Raw genomic sequence first — 13637 nt, forward strand, 5'->3', positions numbered from 1 at the left:
GTTTTTTATGATTTTTTCCCCCTTCAGACATACACACTATGTAGGCTCTGCAGGCACAGCTAAGGAGAATTGCCTGTGCCTCACACCTTCCCCTTTGCCCAGTGTCTCCCAGCATTATCTGAGATGAGGAAAATCCCATCCTGCCTCACCTCCCACACAATTCCCCCATCTCCTTCCCAGTGAGACCCTTCACTTTCTCCACCACACAACCCCTGCCCTTGCTTTGCTCCCCTTGTCCTGCTTCATCTCTTCCACACTCCTGCCATCAATGCAAAATTCAGTAATTGCCAATCTGCCACCTGTCTGCCAAACTTTTTTCTGGAAATTTAAAAAACCCACCTTTGGGCCCAGTCAGGAATAAGCAAAATGTGAAGAAATTGGTTGGTTATCTGCATTGTTCCAAGCCTTGGGATGTTGTTCATGTACACAATGAGGCCAAACCCCCATGAGATGCAGCATGGTGGGGGCAGAGGAGGTGAGCAAAGCATCCACAGCTCACCCAAAACCTTCATGAATCACTCTTTACCTCCCTGATCTTTATCTCAGGGTATAATGCAAAATGTCAGCAAGTAATTTGGTCTTTTCTGTATTTAATTCACTCAGTGTAAAAACCTCTCATCTCAGTTAGCAAAATCAAAGCCAAGCCAACAATTGTCCCGGAGGGGTGCCAGGAGCCATGCCTTGCAGACCCTCACCATCTTCTCTTCTCCCACACTGGGGGAAGACAGGCAGAAGTTTAATTAAAGACCCCAGACAAACCCATCTGCAGATGGAAATCCAGATTTCCACAGAGCTCTTAACCTAAATTTCCCAGTGTGGCACAAGAGCTGGAGCACATTTTAGTGCTGTCCAGTGTGTTGGTGACCCCCTCTCTGGGGACAGAGCAGAATTCACCTGTGGTGGCTCTCTCCTGTGGGTCAGAGGAGCATCAGAGATGTCATGGGCTGGTGTCCTTGCTGTTGTGTTTGAAGGATGCCCTTGAAGCTGCTGGGTTTCCCTGTGGCCTCTCACCACCATGCATTCACCTCCACTGCTCTGAACTGAGTGTGCAACAGGAAACAGATGATTTAGCCCTCATGATGTTTATTAGAAGAATTAGGAAAAAAACTACTCATTTTCTGAGGAAACATAAAATTACTTCACTCATTCTTTTCTCCTCTTTGATCTCTCAAACAAAATTGGTAATTAACAAAATTAATTTAGGATGGAGCAATGTTATCTGGCCTGGTTTAGCTGAGCCCTGAGCATGGGAAGCAGTGCACAGAAGTAGCTACTACATATTTTTTTTTGCCTTTATAGTCTGTCTAATCATGTTGTTCCAAAATTTTACTGCCAAATAGATTTTCCCCTCTCTATGTATGACATCTGACAAGCAGGAAAACAGTACACCAAGAGAGTTTCTTCTTGAGGAAAAAATCACTCAGGGATCCAAATGGGAGAGCAGGGAGTGGGGGGGCTTAAAACCCCTCATGTAACAGGACCAGCACGATGCCCCCTCTCATCTTGCTGATCTCAGGGGGATGTCTGGAGCTCAATCAGACTCTGAAGCCAACTCCAGCCCATCAGCAGCTGGCCAAGGGTTGCAGAAAAGTTTTCTTGAAGAAATAATATTGATTGAATAAGCAAGAATCAGCTGAGGGATATTGATTACTGCCAGCATGCCTGACTTCTTAAAAGCCTTTTACTTGACAATCAGTACAGAGCATGTCCAGAGATGTTTCTGTCTTTAATGCAAGCACCTTTGACTTCACAAAGAATACACAATTAATAAAATAAATGAATTCTGCCTAGGACCTGGGTTCTTTTACTTAAGGAAGGCATTAGAGATTTCCTGCACTCTTTTAGGTCAGACCTCCAGTGCCAGCATGTAATTTTCCCTTCCTTTTCCCAGAGCCCAAAGGGGATGGTCCCTGCTGAGCTCTTCCCACACACAAATGTCAACTCTTTGCTTCTTAAAGCATTGCTGCTAAATCTCTTATCATTTTATTGCCATTTGTGTTTTGCTACTGAATGCTACAACTTTGGCAGGCTTTGAAACCATTTCATGGGAGGAAGTTTCTCCCTGTGTCTCTCCTGTGTTGACCGGATTCTGTGTGAAGAGGTTTTACATCAAACCCATCGAGCACAGCGGCCCCATAGAAAGGGAGTGAAAATCAGTGTCCTGGTGCCCATGCAGAGGGTGACTGAGGAGTTATATTCCATGGGTATATGGATATTCCATATCCAGAACTGTGCCTCAAGAGATCCTGTCCCAACCTGTGAGCAGGAGGTGCACATCAGGGTCAAACCTCCAGCCCCCACTGTGGGGCACTGCTTGGGCACAGGCAGTCTCTCCAGCAGAGGGAAACCACTGAGCCTCAAGCACTTGTTCCACCTCAGAAGTATCCATGAACAACATCCTGGTGCTTATCTGAGTAAGACCAGACTCAGAGTAAAGTACAACACCTGCCTTAAAGCTGTTATTGTGTCTAGTCCATCATTGTTCTTGCAGTGGGGACAGAGGATGGTGGGAGTGGATGGATCCTCAGTGCCCTGCTGCAGCTCACTCCTCTTGGATTTCACTGCTTTCTTTCAGCCAAAAGTGAAGATTTCTTTAATAAGCCAGAAATTTCACTTGTGCTTAAACATGGAAAATCACATTATTAAAGGGCTGCCTCACTACAAATTGCTTTGAATTTCTTTGGTGCTGTCATAGAGTTTGGGCTAGGTTCTGCTTTTTTAAGGCAGCTGGGGAGAAAAAACCTTTATAAAGCTGAAACCCAAATCTTCCCTGGGGCCCATCACCAGAGCCATAAAACAACACTGATGAAGTAACTCATTCCTTTTCCCCAGACTCCTGCCTCAGGATTGCCTTGGCATACTCAGGTTTCTTTTTGTCCAAGTGAGGCATTTCTTTCCATTAGTAAATCAGCTGAAGACTTTCCTGGGACAACAAGCTCTTGTTAACAGGGCAGGGCTTCCCAGGCCAAGGCTGCCAACATGCTACTGGGAGTGTCAAGGGCTAAAGTGCTCTGCAATGCTGCAGCCACACGTATTTCCTAGCACAGTAGGAAGGTGCTTCTGTGGGGGCTGTGTATGTCCTGGCAGCATGTTTATTTCTTCTGACTACAGAAAGGTGTTTGCTGCACCTGTGAGAGGTGCTTAACCTTATTCACCTCCCCAGGAACCACTTTAATTTTGCTATGAATGAAAAATCAGCATGTCCAGATAAATATTCAGCCCCACTTGCAGATAGTGACTAGACATTGAAGACAATTGAGTTGTGAACATTTGTTGTGAAAAAAACCCAGGATTTTTCCTTCTTCTCCTTTTTTTTTCTTATGTTTCAGCAGAAGTCTCCCATGTTATCCAGGTTGACAAATATTTCAAAATTTATATCAGGAATTTGGTTGCCCTTATGAAAGCAAGACTCCCACCTACAATTCACTTGTTTAAAATTCCATGCTCTTACACAGTTATCAGCTTATATTTGAAGAGAAAAGCCCACTCAAACCCCCACCTTTCCATGCAAACCCTAATGAGACCTGAGATGACTTTTGTGACTGAGCAGGGCTCTGAGCCTCCAGCAACCCCAGTTTTGCCCCTCCCAGAGTAACATTTTCACCATTAATGACCACCATTAAAGCTCAGCACTTTTCCAGTGTGTCCCACAGACTGGTTTCCCAAGCATTTTCAGGGATTCATTATTTAATTAGAGTTTTTCCAGCAGCACAGGGATGCTCCTACATTAAACCTTACAGTTTTATCAGGGGCTGCCACCCAGCAGCAGAGAACAAATAAATATCACTTTCTATATCAGGTTACAGACCAGCTGGGGCAAACAGTATAAGGAAATCCAGTATTCTCTTCTCAGGCTATTAAAAATTAACTGGGTCTATAGGAAGGGAAAATACAATGTGCAGCTGACTCTGGGAGGGAAATAAAGAGCTGGTAAAATACACAGTTCTAGAAATATTTAAGGTGAGGGGAAGGAACAGGGACAATTAGGCTTTTGAGTAGAGAGCTAGCAAACTCAGACGTGCAGATTTGCTTTGTTTCTGCACAGGTTCTGCAGAGATTAATTTCCTTCTATCCCTTTTGTATTGATATAAGTTTGTATCACAAGGTCCCAGACCAACTGCCTAAAGCTGCAACCCAAATCTAAGCTATGCCCTTCCATTTCCTCAAGCCTTAAAGGACTTTTGGCATGTTCAGCTAAAGCTTTGTCCTCCCCAGGAGACAGAACACAGGTAGCAAAAAGATATTTTGTGTTCTTTAGTCTACCCTCCTGAAACCAGCCTACCTCAGGCTGAGGTATGTTTGTTAATGAGGGAAAATAAATTTGAGATGGAGCCTTCAAGCAGAATTGTGCAGTAGCACAACTTCAGCTTTGCCTTCAGCTCAAACTGGGCAGAAAGGGCAGGATGCATCTGCCACAGCCCGAGAGATGCTTGGCACGCCAGGCCAGCCCTGTCCTTTGCTGGTCAACGAGCACAACCTGCTGATATTCCACCAGAACTGCAGCCTCGCCGTGTGCACGGGGTTTAGCTAATCGCTGGGGAAAATTCCTCTCATTTCAACCACCAGAAGCTGGAATTATTAGCCAGTGCAATTTGTTTTAGGTTGTGCCCACTGGATTTTCACCACAAAAGCCTGTGCTGCAAGTGGCAGGAGTAAATTCTTCTACAGTAATTTTGGAAATATATTCATTTTATAATGATAAGCACGTAGAATATGGTTAATTTTTTAGAGAAACAGCTTTTAGGGATTTTTAATAACCTATTTCTCACAGCTCAGCTGGGAGGTGAATGCTCAGCACACGTGAAACATTGGGCTAGCCAAGAAGGACCAAACCAAAGGTAAGATATAGCAAGAGGATTTACCTTTTCAATCACCTGCCAACAAACCTGGCAAGTCTACAGCTGTGAGATTGTAAAAGGACCAAGAAATAAAATGCTCAGCACTCATTTATCCAGTTCACTGAGGAACAGCCCTTCAGAGGTAGCAAAGAGGAAGATCTTTACCAGTTTTTGGAGGTTGTTTGAATCCAACTGTGTAAAGGAAACAGTGGAGAAACCAGCCCCCATTTGTGGGCAAGCAGAAGTGGGAGGCAGCATGGCTGGAAGGAAACCATGGGGTTTGGTGTGGGGGTAGATTTGCTCTGGCTCAGTTTGGCCCTGGCTTTGCTGATGTTTCTGCCCAAAGGCATCACTATCATTGCCCAGGCATATCTCAGTGTTCTGGGTTTTTTTCCTCCAAAAAATCTTATTTCATTCTTCTACTATGCACCTTTATTTATTAAGAGATTATATTAATTAATGCAACTTTAATTTATTAACTTTATTAATTATGCAACTTTATTTATTAAGATATAATATTAATTAATAATTAACTTATTACTTATCTTAACATTTTAACATAATTAATAAGTTAAGGGGGACTAGTCTAATATTTGCAAGGTTTATGGACCCATTCATGGCAGGTACCACCCAAAAGCCCTGGTAACTGGCAGTTTACACTCCCGAAATATGACATAATTTACATGGCAGAATCAGGGTATCTTGGGAAGGCTGAACAGCAAAGGAGGGATTTCTTCAGGACAGCATCAGGTTTAACTCCTTCTCTGCCTGTTGGGGTTCTCAACATGAGAAGGATGTGGACCTGCTGGAGCAAGATCAGAGGAGGCCCTGGAGATGCTCTGAGGGCTGGAGCCCCCCTGCTCTGGAGCTGGGCTGGAGAGCTGGGGGTGCTCACCTGGAGAACAGAAGGCTCCAGGGAGAGCTCAGAGCCCCTTCCTAAAGGGACTCCAAGACAGCTGGAGAGGGAATTTGAACAGGGATCTAGAGTGGCAGGACAAAGGAGAATGGCTTCCACTGCCAGAGGGCAGGGTTAGATGGGATATTGGGAAGGAATTCTTCCTGTGAGGGTGGAGAGGCCCTGGCACAGGGTGCCCAGAGAAGCTGTGGGTGCCCCATCCCTGGAAGTGTCCAAGGCCAGGCTAGATGGGGCTTGGACAACCTGGGACAGTGGAAGGTGTCCCTGTACATGGCAGGGGGGTGGAATGAGATGGTTTCTGAGTTCCATTCCAACCCAGACCAGTCTATTATTCTGTGATTCAGTGATACCAGCCCAAACACTCCCATTTGCCTGCTGAGCAATTGCTTAGTCTATCTGAAGACCTTGAAGGGTTTTCTTACACAGCCACTTAAGTTACTACTGACACTAAAGAGGAAAATGGGGACCTCACACCCCATGCAAAAGAAGGGAATCAGCATTTCCCAATTTAACCCTCCTGGCTCCCCTCCATCTTCATGCCTGCTTGCCACCACAGGGAAGGAAATGGTGCAACTGCAGCTCCCAGGACTGTGCAATGCCAGGGGTTGTTCCATATCCTTCTGTTACTGGGTGCTAGGTGGCAAATTCATGTCTTTCACAACTGCACCTACCAACTGTTAAATTAACATCCCCCGCACAAGAATCCCTCCAACTTCGGTTCTGAGCTTCCTCATCCCCAGGTGAGAGGTGTGCACCTGCCAGCTCACCCAGGGAAGATGGGGAAGGCTCTGAGACATCCGAAATGCATAATCCTTCACTTGAAAGCTGTTTTATTAAGAGTACTTTACCACAAGTGCATGAGATATATTGCAGTAGCAATGGCATTTTGATGTGTTTTTGAAAGAGCGGAGCAAGATACAATGCTGTTAGGATCACTTACAGAGAAGAAATAAAAATAAATGTGCACACTTATGAGCAATTTGGAGTCAGCCCTGCACACAGGAGATGGGGAAAAAATTGCAAAGAGCAAGTAGCTTAGAGCCATTTTACAAAGCACCAGACTGCAAAACAGGAGTCAAGGAAAAGCTTCTTCAGTGTCTGTGCACCTGTAACACCTCCCCTTCCTGTGCCTACCAGCTTGGCTGCCTTTACACTAAGCTTTTCCTTCACAAGACTTTGTAGAGCAGATTGGAGTGCTGCAATTCTTTCCTTGGTAAAATTTGGAGCATGTGAGTTCACGGGAGTCTATAAAAATCAGTAGTTTTTTACCCTGGTCTGCCCCAGGCTAAAGTTATCTAATGAGGTATTTAAAACTCTCCCACTGCAAAATGAAATAAATCAGAAATAAAATCCAGTTGAGAGAGATCATTATTGCTGAAATCCCACTGGAAACCCCTCAACTTGGATTGGCCAGGCATCCCCTGAAAAAAAATCTTTATTTTTAAATGGTTTTGATTGCAGTAGGGAAAAAGCTTCCAGCAGCCAGTACAGAGCTGGCCAAGCTCAGAAACACTTTACAACCTCTCTGCTATGAAATCCTCATTGAAAATGCCACCCATACCACCTCCCCTGCTGACTCCTGCTGTTAAGGAGAGCTGAGAGGGTTTGCAGAGAGCTTGTGTCAAATGAAGGAGAATAAGCAATGAATGTTGTTTCTGGCAAGGATCATACCAAGCCACACATCCCATCTTTCAGTTCAGGGATAAGCAGCATTCCCAAACCCTGGATACCCACTGAGAGCCCTTACCAGCACATTGTGTCATTTAGCAGCCAAGACTCCTTTATGTGAAGCAAATTACAACCAAAAGCCCCATCCAAACTGGACTGAAGGGACATAACTTTTACATAAATATCTGTTTGGTGGTTATGAGTGTGGAAACCAGCAGCTCTTCCTGGCAGCATGGAGGAGAAAGCAGCAGGGATAAAATCAGCCAAACCACTTCTCATAACCCCAGGGAGGGCTAAAAGATTGTTTGGGGATTAAATATTGGCTGTAAAGAAAATCTTGGAAACACAAGTGAAAAATTTGTCTCCAACTGCTTGTTCCATGGAGGTTTTCAGAAAACACAATGCACAGATGCTTTTGCAAACTTGAGGTGGGGAAGAGACATATCTGTTTCTTCTCTAAATAAAATCTGTGGGACTTCCAGAGGTTTCTGTAACTTGAAATATCAAATCATTTATGTGAAAGCACCATGAGCCATTTAAATTTCATATTATCCAAGACATGTCTGTGAAGAAAATCTATTGCTTTTCTGAAGGATTACCAGAGACACAAAGTACAATTAGTTTATTATTTATAGTACAATAGCTGAAACCAAGAAGGTACTGAAGGCATCACTTTAAAACCTAGAATTATTGAACTTCAGGTCAGTTTTTCCCCTGCAATGTGGCTTTGCAACTCTTGTTTCAGAACTTGAAGATGTATTACACTGTTAAAAACCCAGGGTTTCAGTGTACAGACTTCATGGGTTTAAGCGAAATAAATGACAATTTCAGCTGAACCAGAAAAAAGAAATGTTTCAATACAAAAGTATCTATTTTTCTTTGCATAAGTGAATATTCATTAACGACAAACACTTCCTGTGTTCTCAGTCACAAAGCTCTGGTGGGCACAAACACCCAGGGAGAGATGAGCAGCAAAGGACAAATTGGTGACATCCACTCTGGAGCTTTGGCCCTTTTCCCTCCAGCTCAATCCTCCAAACCACATTTGTGGCTCCTACCATTTTTGGCCTAAATATGACCTTACTCCAGGAAGGGCAAGAAAAGGTGTTAAGAAACAGCTCAACCAGAGTTTCCTGAAATATGGGGTCATTTCCACCTCTTGCTGTTAAGAGCCCAGTTATTTTATCCATCTTTCCCAACCAGCTTTAACAACTGTCAGAGCCTGCAGACCACCAGAGTGCCCAATATGGCAACACCACCTGCCTGGAGCTGTAATACTTTGCTCGAGACTGATTGGCCAGACTTGGGCTTTCAAAAGCAGACTTGGGCTTTCAAAAGCACATAAATACCTCAGGCAGCAGCTGTTCAGTGTCTTTGACTGGATCAAAGAACACGGGTGACACGGCCCCAAAATGCCAGCCCTCAGTCTGGTCACTCTGGTCAGCTTGGTGTCCACTGGTGAGTTGAGACTGCTGTCATGCAGCTGGGCTTCACTGGGTTTAGGCAGACAATAATGAATTATTGAAATTCACTTGAACATAAATAATGCTGAGGTTTTTTTCCCCTCCAGTTTTATGAGGAATGATGGTAATGTGGACAGTTATGACTATTATAAAATATTGAAGTAGTTGAAGCTTTCAGAAAGAATCATAAAATCATTATGATTTGAAAAGACCTCTAAGATAATCAAGTCCAACCATCAACCCAGCACCATTAGAAAGTAAAAATAATTTATTTCACTAACTGTTTTAAAACATCTTTATTTATAGCTTTGCTTTCTTTTTGGTGTATATACCTTAAAGCAAGTCATCAGGAAAAACTTTGATAAAGTCTATACAACAGGTTGTATAATGTCCTTTTACCTACAGTTTCTGAAATTACAAACTCCTTGGAGCTCATGTCTTTCCTTTTAAACACCCTATTTTGTACCTGGACATTTTCTGTTGCACTGGACCAAGAACATGGCTGATTTTTTCCTGTTTTTCCTCTCTTCCTTGTGAAGTTTTCACCAAGCAGCTGGACGCCCACCCACCCCAACAGCAGCACCAGCACTGGGCACAGCTCTGCAGCGGGAACCCCACCAACCGCGTCCGCGGCTGCGACAGATACGGCTGCGGGAATTTCGGCGCTGACAGGTAACACAGCTGCCTGGCCACCAGGGCCACCTCGCTTTCCTAAATTAAATGTGCAGGCACGAGAAAGATTGCAGTTACATAGGGCTGACACTCAGAAGGAGAGAATACTGCTGTCTGCAGGACCTCTTGCTGATTTTTGGGATATTCCTTGGCCATCTTATAGAAGCACAGTGATACGCTGCTGACAACAGATGCAGGGGTGAAGGAGCAGGGTTGGTACATGAATCACAGACAGAGTAAAGGAAATGGAAGTATTTCAAGGATTTGTGTCATTTACCCTTGTTTATACTCCAGAAATTTAACCAACACTCAGCAACAGCTTACAGGAAGCTGAGTAGATTCAATTACATAAAATCTGTCAGCATCACTGTCTTTAAGTAGGGACCTCATACAACAACAGGTTGTATTTCTCTGAAAAATGCTTTTATATGTAGAATGACTCCCACATTTTCTTGTCATTTCCTCTCCTCAGGCTCTAAAAGTGTCCACCTTCATCATGCAGTTTCCAAATTTCTAAGCGAGAAAATGCCAGCCAAGATTCTATTTTACATGGCACAGATTTTTTTGGGATAAAACGGTACTTTTCTCTAACAGTTTGAAATGCCCCATTAACTTGGGAAAATAAAAAATAAGCTTAAATTTGAAATTTCATCCCACTCTGAGGAAGGTTTAAGTAATGTGAACACTTTGCTACAACAAAAAAAAAAAAAAAAGATGCTTCAAACCTGCTACTTCTGTTCAATTTCATTGCAGGTAAAAAATCTTTGTTAGACGAGCTTCAGCTATCAACCTGCATCAAGTGACCAATTGAAACATAACATTAACCTTGAGAGATGTCCCTAATTATGTATTTCTGCCTCCAGGCACAGTGGCAAAGAAAAGCATGCGGGTGTGGATGTCATCTGCTCTGACGGAGCCACGGTGTACGCTCCCTTCAGCGGGCAGCTCTCGGGACCCATCCGCTTCTTCCATAATGGAAATGCCATTGATGATGGGGTCCAAATCAGGGGATCAGGCAAGTAATTAACAGCAGGTGTGCTGTGAGATGTGCACAAGTAATCACTTCATTTACTTGAGCAAGGTTTCTGTGGTTCTTCAGTTCAAGCAGTGTTGATTAATCTTACATCCTCTCTAGTACGTTGAAATATTGAAAGACAGCACCAGCAGGATGTAGTCCTTTCCTATGCTTTTCTTGGAGAGATGGGAAGAAAGGAGTTGAAAAACAGGTAGCAGGAAAATAACAACCCCAAATCAAAAAATAGGAAACAGTAAAAATAAAGCACCGGAAGTATATCCTCAGTTTTGCTGAGAGGATGTTTTCCTGTCTCTATTTTCCAACACCCTTTTTTCCTTTTTGCCCTGGCAAATATAGTAATTTTGATTTCACCATTGTTGGTACCTTGACTACATTTCTGCTTCATCCTAACAGTCTCCAGTAAGAGCTGGCAGGGAATGCTGCTTGCTCACCCCAGGAGAATTGCAGCTGATGTTTCCTGACCCTGTTTCCTCTCCTGTCTCTCCCAGGTTACTGTGTGAAGCTCGTCTGCATTCACCCCATCCGCTACCATGGCCACATCCGCAGAGGGGAACGACTGGGGAAAATGCTGCCAATGCAGAAAGTATATCCTGGCATTATTTCTCATATCCACGTTGAGAACTGCGACCACTCTGATCCTACTCATCTGCTTACACCTGGTAAAAAACCCTTTAACAGCAGAAAACGTAACTCCGAACACAAGTAGATTTGCATTCCAGGAACTGTGATACACTTTTTGAATTTTTGTATTTAAAGCATTTTCTTCTGTGAAATAACCCTAATCTAGAAATATTACCATCCAGCTTAGGTCTAAATTCCATTTACATTTCCTGAAGGATTATAAATTTTATGGGGAGATATCCAACTAGAAGCAGGGGATGTAATGTCAGCATGTTAACTAACTGTAAATCATAGTAGTTGCAAATATGCAAGTGATAAAACAATCTAGAGGTTAACTTTGATGTGCTGTGTTCCTGTGTTTCAAAGATGTCCCACCACTGCCACAACAGGACGGGCGCTGGGCTGCAGTGTGTTCTGGGAACCCTACCAATGAGATAAGAGGCTGTGATAAGTATGGCTGTGGATACTATGGAGCCCCAAGGTAATATAATAATTGGAACACATGGGGTTTTGCTGTATTTCCCCTGAACTAAGAGTTGCACTTTGTTTAAGTCACATAAAAATTACAGCTTTGAAGGCTTGGATTGGACTTGAGAAACTTTTAGGCTGCCCACATTGTTCATGACACCTCTCTGCTTGGAGCTTTTCATCAGACTAAGCCATGCCTGACCTGACCTAGTGCTGGGAGCACTCCTGACTCAAGTGGAGGGTTGGACTTGATGTCCTTCACACAACCAAACTTTCTGTGACTCTATGGTTTCATTAGACTCCATGGTCTTTATCTGAAGACCTGGAAGAAAGGCATTTTTCTCCAACAGGTCTCCACCGTTACATGACACTACCTCACCTACACCTTTGCAGATCCTTCAGCCAGTTTGCTGACACTGTTTCTGTCCCAAAAACCCCTTTCCAGATCTCACCAGGTGCTGCCTAACCTCTCTCTGCAGCACTGGGCCTGAGCAGAGGTTTCTGTAAAGGTGTGTTTGTTTTCAGACGCAATGGCAAAGGGAAGCACCGGGCAGTGGATGTCATCTGTGCTGACGGGGCCACCGTGTACGCTCCCTTCTCTGGCCAGCTCTCTGGGCCCATTAAATTCTTCCACAATGGAAATGCCATTGATGATGGAGTCCAAATCAGGGGACCAGGTAAATAGCTATCTGTCATTTAACATTTATTTGTCATGAGCTCATATAGCATGCATTATCTTGCAGTTAGCCACGTAGTTTAGCCAAGTTTTCTTCTATCCACTTACATTCAGAACTTTTTGCTCCTGCTACAATGCAAATAACTGAGTTCTGCAGAATGTCTTCCAGCTTTTCCCTTTCCTACAGCACAAATTCCCAACTTCTCCTTGCCTTCCCTCTTCTACCAAGTCAATGACTCCAACCACTACCTAATTTTTATGACCACAGTATTTCTGCTATTTTGGTATTTCCACTATTGCTATCTCAGTGGAAAGGACAAGACAGACATTGTTAATATTTCTGAAATATAGTACAGAGGAACAAATGCTTCATCAGTCATCTGAGGTTTTCCCTCTCGTTTTTTCACCAGAGTTCTGTGTAAAACTACTCTGCATCCATCCCATAAGATACAGTGGTGCAATTTCCAAGGGACAAGTCCTTGGGAGAATGTTGCCAATGCAAAGAGTATTTCCTGGGATCACGTCTCATATTCACATTGAGAACTGCGACCACTCGGACCCTACAAGCAATCTTGAAAGGGGGAAAGGGCAAAGAGAATGAAATGGAAACACCGTAAATTTGAAATAAATCTATCTCAGCATCCAAAAGTTGTTCTTCTTCCCATGCACAACAGTTTATACTATCAATACCTATTCAATATTTTGGGCCTTACGCAAGCAGTGTCTGTTGGATGGCAACAGGGACTCACAAAACAAACAAAGATTTGAGTTTTTGTTGGAATTTGCATTTACCAGAGAATCAGGAAATTAGCAATGACCAGTTATAAGCTTTCTCAAAGTCTGAAAAATCAGCTAAAATGCAAAGTGCTCACTCCCTCCTGTGGCAGAGAAGGTGCATTCCTGTCAGCTTCTCCCCCAAGCACCAGCTGGCCTCACTTATTCAGACCAGGGAGAACAAATGCTCTGGAAAACCAGTGCATCAAAAATCCCAACATTCACCAATGCAGGCCTATTTAACTGGAAGCTTGGAGCTGGAGCAAGCTGACATTAAACAGCCACATTCGATTACCTTAAAGGCCTTTTCCAACCTCAGTGATTCTGTGATTCGTGGCTTCACAGAAACACTGCCTTTGCAACAGGGACTGAGACAGGGACAATATTCAAAGCAGCCTTTTAAGAACTTCCTCCTGAAGTGTAACTCTGTCCCCAGTGTTTATAAACACACTAACATTGTTCTGTTGGCTAGAGGGAGGACTCCAGGACTTCCCAACAACTCACA

General features: G+C 43.6%; 1 protein-coding gene across 1 annotated transcript; it reads left to right on the forward strand.

Moving 5' to 3' along the window:
- The first annotated feature begins 7965 nt into the window (after positions 1 to 7965).
- On the forward strand, positions 7966 to 13006 carry LECT2 (leukocyte cell derived chemotaxin 2). Its single transcript, XM_064387517.1, has 7 exons — positions 7966 to 8880; positions 9425 to 9557; positions 10421 to 10572; positions 11082 to 11252; positions 11581 to 11695; positions 12208 to 12359; positions 12769 to 13006. Exons 1-7 carry the CDS (start codon positions 8835 to 8837, stop codon positions 12957 to 12959), a joined length of 960 nt encoding a protein of 319 aa, XP_064243587.1. The 5' UTR covers positions 7966 to 8834; the 3' UTR covers positions 12960 to 13006.
- Positions 13007 to 13637: the final 631 nt, after the last annotated feature.

The sequence above is a fragment of the Passer domesticus genome, chromosome 13, assembly GCF_036417665.1.
Source record: "Passer domesticus isolate bPasDom1 chromosome 13, bPasDom1.hap1, whole genome shotgun sequence".
Taxonomy (NCBI): domain Eukaryota; kingdom Metazoa; phylum Chordata; class Aves; order Passeriformes; family Passeridae; genus Passer; species Passer domesticus.